The sequence below is a fragment of the Nicotiana attenuata genome, unplaced genomic scaffold (assembly GCF_001879085.1).
Source record: "Nicotiana attenuata strain UT unplaced genomic scaffold, NIATTr2, whole genome shotgun sequence".
NCBI lineage: Eukaryota > Viridiplantae > Streptophyta > Magnoliopsida > Solanales > Solanaceae > Nicotiana > Nicotiana attenuata.
In genome coordinates this window covers 114,255-123,192 of record NW_017673647.1, presented here as the reverse complement: position 1 = coordinate 123,192, position 8,938 = coordinate 114,255, and the positions used below count along the sequence as shown (strand labels likewise).

Genomic DNA, 8,938 nt, shown 5'->3' with positions numbered 1-8,938 from the left:
ATTATGTAAAGAAATGAGTACGATGGGGGGAACTGAATGTCTTCCTGGGTCTTCAAGTGAAGCAGTCCATAAAGGGAACGTGTATCAGTCAGAAATGCATCAAAGAACTTTTGAAAAGGTTTGACATGGAAGCATGGGAATCATTGGATATCTACTCTACCTTACTGCCAGAAGGTCAGACATTGTATTCCGTGTGGGATTACATGCAAGGTTCCAATCAAATCTTGAGGAATCTCATTTGAAGGCTGCCAAGAGAATTCTGAGATATTTTAAGGGCACACAGAACCTGGTTCTATACTATCCTTCAAGTGACAATTTCAACCTTATTGATTATGCTGATGCTGATTATGCAGGCTATCTGGTGGACAAGAAAAGCACATCTGGAATGGCTCATTTCCTTGGATCATATTTTATCTCATGGGGTTCAAGGAAACAAAACTCAGTAGCTCTCTCAACAGCTGAAGCGGAATATGTTGCAGCTGCCTCGTGATGTGCTCATTCACTGTGGATCAAGCAACAATTGGAAGATTCTGGTATATACATTGATTGTGTACCGCTTCCATGTGACAACACCAGTGCTCTCAACATGGCAAAGAACCCGGTTCAGCACAAGAGAACCAAGCACATTGATATCAGACACCATTTTCTCAGGGACAATGTGGAAAAGGGTTTTATTTGTATAAGATTTTGTTGCACAGAAGATCAAATTGAAGATATCTTCACCAAAGCTCTGAGAAGGGAACACTTTGAGAAACAGGATGGCACTGGGGTTACTTGAAGCTAATCGAGAACCTGTTTCTGCTGACATAACTGTGATAGTCACACTAAGGTAAAATTGGCTAAAGTGTTTTCTGACTAGGCCTAACTCACATCTATACCGTTGCAGGTAAACACACATAATGATCATAGAAGCTAAAGGTACAGTGTTGAACTTCGGAGGAGAGCTGCAAAAACCCTTTAACAAAAACAGGTCAGGAACCTGGTTCCTGCACCACAGGTTAGTAGTAATGTGTTTTTCGCATGCTTGTTCAAAGAAAAAGGATAGCAAAATTAATCCAACTACCACATCATCCGACTTTTCAGACCAGCAGTTCTAAACCATTGTCTCGCTTTGCATCTTTTTCCTTCAGAACTCTCTACCACTTCTCTCACCATGGCCAACGAATAATCATCTTTTTCTCTTGCCATCAACATAACTCCCACATCTCCTCCTCCCTTAACACCATCACCAGAAAACCACTTCTTCACTATCCCTGATACTACTATACACATATAGATCCTCATCTCCAGTCACCTCTACTCTTCTCCAGTCACCTCATCTCCAGTTTCACTTCCATGTGTTGCAAACCCTACTTCTCCTCTGTTCCTGAATCTCAGAGGGAAGAAACTCCATTCTTAGGGGATGAAAGAACTCTGGTGCTTTTTGAGTCTCCGGTTCATGACACCGTCATAGAAGAATCTGTTGAAGAACCTGATTCTCTTTCAGCTGAAACAAACCAGGTGGTTGTAGAAGAAAGAGGCTTTTGATTCTGCCTTTGCAGAAGAGTAAGCAGAGTATTAAAAAAAACAAAAAAAAGGGGGAAGAGGTTGATGAAATAGGGGAAAACTGTGGCCGATAAACACATTCCAGTGGTTGAGGTTGATAAAGATGCTGTGGAGGAACCTAGTTCCTTAGTGAAAAGATCTCAAAAGGTTGTGACTGAGAAAGATTTGTTTAAGGGTGACATTGTGGCTGTTGCAAGCAGGAATGGGAAGGTTATTGAAATATCCAAAAAAAAAAAGTGAGAAACTGTGGGAGGACCTGGTTCAATGAAGACCATTCTAAGTGACAGTGGCCTTGGGCAGAAGAGTTAACTCAGAAAAAGTCTTGTGAGGTCGCACGCTTGCCCGATAATCTAGGAGATGGCAAGTATGAGACAAGTTCTGGACTTAGGCAACTAGTGGAGAATCTGCGGGAGAAACTGCTTGAATAACAATTGTCTGCAACTACCCGCATGGACCTAGCTCTCAAAATCATTGCTGCCTCCTCTTCTCAGCCTCCCTCTTCTAGTGCCCCCTAGGATCCTCTCCATGGCCAGTTATCTTTTGCTCTGATGTTTTGTGGCTATTGTTTTCTTTTTGTCTGTCTTTTTGCGATGACATGTTGGATTTCACCGTTGCTGCTCCTGTTGAAACAGTCTAATTTCCTATAAATGAAACAGCTCTTCTTTTGCTTGTACAATGCTTGTTTTCCCTTTTGCTTCTCTTTTTTATCATGCTGTGTGCACATATGTGGCATGAGCTAGCTTTGTTGGACTTCTTTATGCCTTTTTGTCTGACTGTGTTTTTTTGCTGATGCCAAAAGGGGGAAGAAGAATTGATTAAACTGATATTGTAGCAAATAATTAAGGGAGAAGCATAGAGTCAGGGGGAACATATGCGGTTGCTGGTACCTTATCTGGTTAAGTCAAATAGTCATCAATGTCAAAAGTTTGTCATCATCAAAAAGGGGGAAATTGATGGGCTTAAGGTCTTTTAATCTATGTTTTGATGATCTAACAAACTTTCTGTATGGAACCAGATAAAAGACCAAGAATGATAGTAAAGTGTCAGGGGGGACATGTGTAAGAAAGGGCATAAAGTCAGGGGGAACCTGTGGTCTCCTGATATTCAATCTGGTTCTCTGAACTCTAACACCTTGTTTTCAATGCTATGTTTATCATGATCAAAAAGGGGGAAATTGATAGGATTGATAGGTTTTCAATATCTTTGCCTTGTGTTTTGATGATCTAACAAACATAATGTCAAGAACCAGATAGGGAACCTGACTCACATGGATTACACTGCATCTAACGGATTCCAGCCAAATGTGAACTTGCTACAGTTTCAGGAGGTAGGAACCCAGACAAGGACCTGATACTCTTGTGGGTTCCTCACGACAGTACAAAGTCAATTGGACACAACTGGAAACGAAGATTATGCCGCACTGCACTGTTTCCAGCGCCCACTCATTCTCTGACCAACTCAAGTGCTCACATCACTTCAAGTGATCATTCTCAAGGTATACCTACAATGAGTCTATACAAAGCATCATTCAAGTTACTCAACTCAAGACAATCTGGGCGGTGTGCACAAGAACCAGATCAGGAACCTGATCTCTTGGTACTTCTCTGACAGAAGTCCAAGTCAACTATACAGTTGGAACGCAACTGAGTGACTGATCGCAACTGTACAAAGAGGAACACAACAGGGACCTGGTCCCTTAGGGTTCTCTGACAGAAGTACAAGTCAACTACAACTGGAAAGAAATTGCAGAAAGTGACTGACTGCAATAGTGCAGCAGACAGTGCAGCAGTCACTTCCCATTGAAAATATTCTCTCAAGTGTTCAAGAACCCCTCTCAAGAACAAAGCTGCTGCAACCTCAAGGACATGATCCGAAATTGATGATATCTTAAGTCCTTAGGGTTGTTGAGTCTTTGTTATGTGTTCATCATTATAACTCCTATCTAGCTTTCTTAGAAGCATTGATTAGGTTGAGTCATAAGAAAAATCCTTTGTAACCGTAGTGTGACAAAGTGGCTTGTGGTGGAATCACAAGTTAGTCAAAGCCTTTGTAACCGTAGTGTGACAAAGTGGCTTGTGGTGGAAATACCACAAGTTAGTCAAATTCTTTGTAACTAGGATAGTTATAGAGTGGCTTGTGATGAGAGCATCACAAGTTAGTTGAAGTCTTTGCAATAGAGTTATTGTAAAGTGGCTTGTAATAGGGAGATTGCAAGTTAGTGAAGTTAAAAGCCTACAGGTGTAGGTCGTGGTTTTTTGATCCCCTTGTGTGGGATTTTTCCACGTAAAAATCCACGGCCTTATTTACATTCAACTTTACTAGCATTCACTGCAGAACCCGATAAAGGACCAAGTACTCTGCTATTTGGTGGACTCACACAAACTTAACACTGTACCAAACTGATAAAGGACCAGATCCCTATACAGTTTGGTTCATCAGTACTTTCAGAGGAAACACATAGAGAACCCGGTTCTCTATACAGTCTGGTGGACGCACAGTCTCTAACAATACTACTTTGCTAACATCCTTACAAAAAGGAAAATCTTCTAGATTCAGACGTGCATTTTTGTTTTCTCTTCGAGCTAGACAGGAGCAGTAAACAGATGCACAGAAATGGAGGTCGGCATTGGAATGTGCTGTTTTTCATGGAAAAGAAAGTACTCCCTCAGTCTCATATTATGTATCGTGTTCCTCTTTTACACGCCCCTTAAAAAATAATAATTAGGAAGGAATTAGACTGTTCTACCCTTATTTATGTCTTAAGATATAATCTCTCTTCATTGAATATATATTCTATTTATGTGTTATCTCTATCTTCAAGAACAATTATTACTAAGGGTAAAAAAAAATAATTATTTTTGTCTTGATCTTCTAAAATGGCAAATAATTTGAGACAATTATTTTTAGTAACCATGAATATTAATATGAGACGGAGGGAGTACCACTTTTTCGTTCCTCGTTGGACTGTTTCTTGCAAGCATAATGGTCCCAACTTTAAATTTCAGACATGTTGTCGATCTTATTAAATTATTGGTCCGACCCTTTGAGGCCAGGTCATTGAATCTAAAATTAATGGATGTAATTCTTACTCAATTTATAACTTGATTTATGATAAATAGATAAATTTGATGCAAAAGTAGAGCGAGAGTACATTCTACGACTATTCATGATATGTGCATCTTTTTAACCAATAGAGAGATTCAAAGACTGCAGGATGGTCTCCGCGATTGAATAGTCTTTAACCAAGAGTCCAATAGAGACAAGAAGCAAGAAAATTCATAATCTCATAGTAAGAACGTGAGCAAAAATTTGACATTCTAGTCTATAGTGTTCTTTGAGATTGAACCGAATAGAATAAAGGAAGGATGTGGACAAAAAAAGAAGCTCAATATACATTAGGAGGTTGCTATTTGAGGCTATTTATGTTCTTGTCTCTACTTGCTTTATTTATGAATGTGTTAAGAGTTCCAATTTTTTATATTCAACTATAGGCTGTTTGACTCCAAATGGTCATTTTTGGCAATTCTTTATACAGCAAAGGGCCAAAGATACCCTGAGAAAATATTTACATATACCATTCGTTATACTTTGGGTCCAAATATACTTCTGCCGTAATGCAATTGGTTCAAATGTACCCCTTTTCTGTTAAGTTTGTTCAAGATGGACACCCAGTCCTACGTAACACTGATATTTGATGAGCTGGATGCCACACATGGCATGCCACCTCAGCGCCCCTACTCTATATATAAAAAACTAAAATTTGAAATACAATATTTTTTATGATAGCGATAATAGTGGCAATAGTGGTGGAGGTGAAGAAAATTTTAGTGGTGAAAAAAAAAATAGAAGTGAGGGGAATGGGTTAGGGGCAATGAGGTGCCTCCATGTGACATCCACCTTATCAAATGCCAGTGCCATGTAGGATTGGGTGTCCACTTTGGACAAACTTAACGTAAAAGGGTATATTTAAACCAATAGTGTTGATAGGGTTATATTTGGATTCAAAGTATAACAGGTACATTTAAACATTTTCTAATAGTACAGGAATATATTTGACCCTTTTCTGTTCTTCATACTTGAGCAATGACTGTTACCATTTATCGGATTATAATTTTGGAACTTATCTTGATATTATGTGACATTTTTAGTCTTAGTTGAATGATTTGCGTATTATTGTGGCAATGTTGATAGTTGGAACTTTTAATTTACAAATGTTACGTGCTAAATGAAATTAATCCGAGAAAGAAAGGAACACTCAACGCTGTAGAATATATATTCGTATTTCAAAAAGAATTCATCGATAAAGTGCACAAGTTTATCAAGGAACACTCTTAAACTTTAAACTCTTCATTGTTTGAATACAACATCTTTAGGATGTTAGGATATTAGATAAAGGCAGAATGTTTGTGCCATTTTGTATTGAGTCCATTATTTGTATTAGTTGGCCCACCAGGTCAGGCCCACTAACTATTTATTATTTGGTTCTTTCATTTTGTAAAGACAGATAGACACTTTTGAATAAATAGACGAGATGAGATTCTCTCGAACCTTCTCTCAAGCTATGAAACCTATTTTACATTTTGTCAATCTCTCTGTAAATCTCGATAGTTAACATAGTATCAGAGCGTAGATCCTGGTAGATCGTCTCATCAGCTTTCGATCGATATAAACCTATTTTACATTTCAGTTTTCATCGAGTTTTTCGTTTGGACTGCGTTCGTACTGGATTAGGGTTTTATTTGTTTTTCTAGGTGATTCCTTCTCATTATCGTCTGTTTCTGCTGGATTTCACTACTTCTCTTAATATTTGGCTGTACCTGGCTGATTTGCTCATCCACTTCGAGCTAGGGTTTTTCGTCAGTGTTGGTTGAGTCGCCGGAAGTTTGTTGACAAGACTGTTCTCTTTTCGGTCGCAAAAGGGGGGGGGGGGGGGGGTAAACCAGGTCTATCTTCATATTTCATCAATTTGTTTGTTGAATTGTTGATTGTCTTTTATTGATATATTCTCCGTCAATGACGACTGATAATCTCGTAATTACACCTTCTTCTTCCTCTATTGCATCTCGTACTATGTTTCACGAAGATGATTTTACACATACATATCATCCATTATACGTACATCCATCAAACGTGCTGGGAACGTCTTTGGTCTCTAGTCCAATTGATGGGAGCTGCTATGGCAGCTGGAGGAGAAACATCTTGGTTGTTCTCTCCATTCGTAACAAACTTGATTTTATCAATGGGACCTCTACCAAACCTCTTTCAGGATCTCCTCTGGCACGCTAGTGGCAACGGTGTAATGATCTTGTGGTCTCATGGTTGGTTAATTCCCTGTCATAAGAAATATCTTCTAGTGTAGAATACTCTGAATATACTAAAGATATTTGGTGTGAATTGGAGGAGAGATATGCTAAGGCTGATGGGGCAAGAGTTTTTGAGCTAAAGAAAGAATTAGCACACATATCTCAAGGGTCTTTAGACATAGCTTCTTATTTTAATAAAATCAAACAACTCTGGGATGAAATAGCTTCTTATAAGGTCAGAGTTTGCACTTGTAGGGGTAAGGCTGCTGAGGATGAAGAGCAGAAGGTTTATCAGTTCCTTATGGGTCTGAATGATACCTACATACAAACTCACAACAACATTTTAATGATGAAACCACTTCTATCTGTTGGGAATGTGTACAACATCTTATTGTCTGATGAGAAGCAGAGGCAGGTGTCTTCTGCCTCCCAATTCTCCACACATTCTGCTTCATTCAATGTTCGGACTTCTAAGACATCATTTCCTTCCAAGGTTTCCTTTGAGGCTCCCAGGTCTTCTGTCATATGCAAATATTGCAAGAAACCTGGAATCCTCCCCCTCGTTGAACTGTTGCACATGTTGAGCTTGAATCCTCTGGTGGTTCTTTTGTGCCTGGTGGTTCTAATGGTCCTATTGAGAATGAGGAGTCCTCTGCATACCCGTCCTTACCACGAATCAATACTCTCAATTGATGATCTTATTACAACAATCCCAGATCTCTGCTTCCCCACATACTCCACCTCTCTTGGCTTCTGCTAACTTTGCTGGTAAGCTTATGCCTTATGAGGGTGTTTCTTATGGTGCTTGTATGTTGTCTAGTGTGAATGGCATTGTTTGGATAATAGATTCTGGAGCTACTGATCACATGACTTCTATTAGGAGTTTACTCTTTGATATAATCACTCTTCCTATTCCTTATCTTGTGTCTCTTCTAAATGGGTATAAAGTGAAGGTTACCAATGTTAATTCTTTAGCTTTATTTCCTGACTTAATCCTTCGTAATGTTCTTTACATACCTAGTTTTAAACATAATCTCATATCTGTCTAGAAGGTCTTGTCTCAATGTGATGAGGTTGTACAGTTCACCAAGTTTGCTTGCACTTTCCAGGGCCCTTCGGTAAGGAAGCCAGTGGTATTTGGTAGACTGGACAATGGACTTTACAAGCTGTTTCAACATGTCACTTCTCCTGTTGAATCTGTTAATGTCAATTCTTGTTCTTTTGTTGCTTGTTCTGTACCTGTAGTAGATAATAATGTTGCTATTGACAATTCATCTGTAAATACCATGGTTGATTCCAATAAAATGAATAAATCTGATGTTGTTTGGCATTATAGACTTGGACATATTCCCTTTTCCAAAATGAAACTTATTTCTGGTCTTGATTGTGGACTATCCTCTAAATAGTCCTTCATCTGTCCCACTTTCCCCTTAGCAAGACAGACCAGGCTCCCTTTTCCTGATAGTTATATCCAATCCACTCACCCTTTCCAGCATAAACATATAGATACTTGGGGTCCCTACTCCACTCCCACTCATTCTAGTTCCAAATATTTTCTTACTATAGTAGATGACTATACCAGGGCTACCTGGACACATTTGATGGGAGCAAAGAGAAATGCTTTTGATTTGTTAACATGTCACAACCCAATTTCCCCTTCCGTAAGTTGTCGTGACGGCACCTAGTCTTTACGACTAGGTAAGCCTAACACTTTGCGAAAATGAAACAAAAGCATGAACATTATCTACTAACAGTAACAATTATCTAATAAGCAACTGAATTCCACTCGGCATATACAGTTATCACTTCTAAAATGTATAAAACAATCCCCAAAACCCGGAACACCGCAAGTCACAAGCTACTAAGAAGTCTTAACTATTCAATACATCATTTCCACAGAAAGAAGGAAAATGAACATAATGGATAGAGAGGGACTCCGAGGATCTGCGGGCGCGGGCAGATATACCTTGAAGTCTCCAATAAGCAGCAGCGACTGCGACTAGTGATGAGGCTGATAAGATGCACCTGGATCTGCACACGGAAAACATGTGCAGGAAAGGGCATGAGTACACCACAATGGTACCAGTAAG

General features: G+C 39.2%; 1 protein-coding gene across 1 annotated transcript; it reads left to right on the top strand.

Annotated features, from left to right (window-relative positions):
* The first annotated feature begins 133 nt into the window (after nt 1-133).
* Nucleotides 134-490, top strand: LOC109216943 (uncharacterized mitochondrial protein AtMg00810-like). Its single transcript, XM_019381163.1, has one exon. The coding sequence runs from the start codon at nt 134-136 to the stop codon at nt 488-490; it is 357 nt and encodes a 118-aa protein (XP_019236708.1).
* The last annotated feature ends 8,448 nt before the right edge of the window (nt 491-8,938 follow it).

Bases quoted from the DNA above. Each gene is read 5' to 3' on its own strand.
- LOC109216943 (XM_019381163.1), top strand. From the start codon at position 134: ATGGGAATCATTGGATATCTACTCTACCTTACTGCCAGAAGGTCAGAC.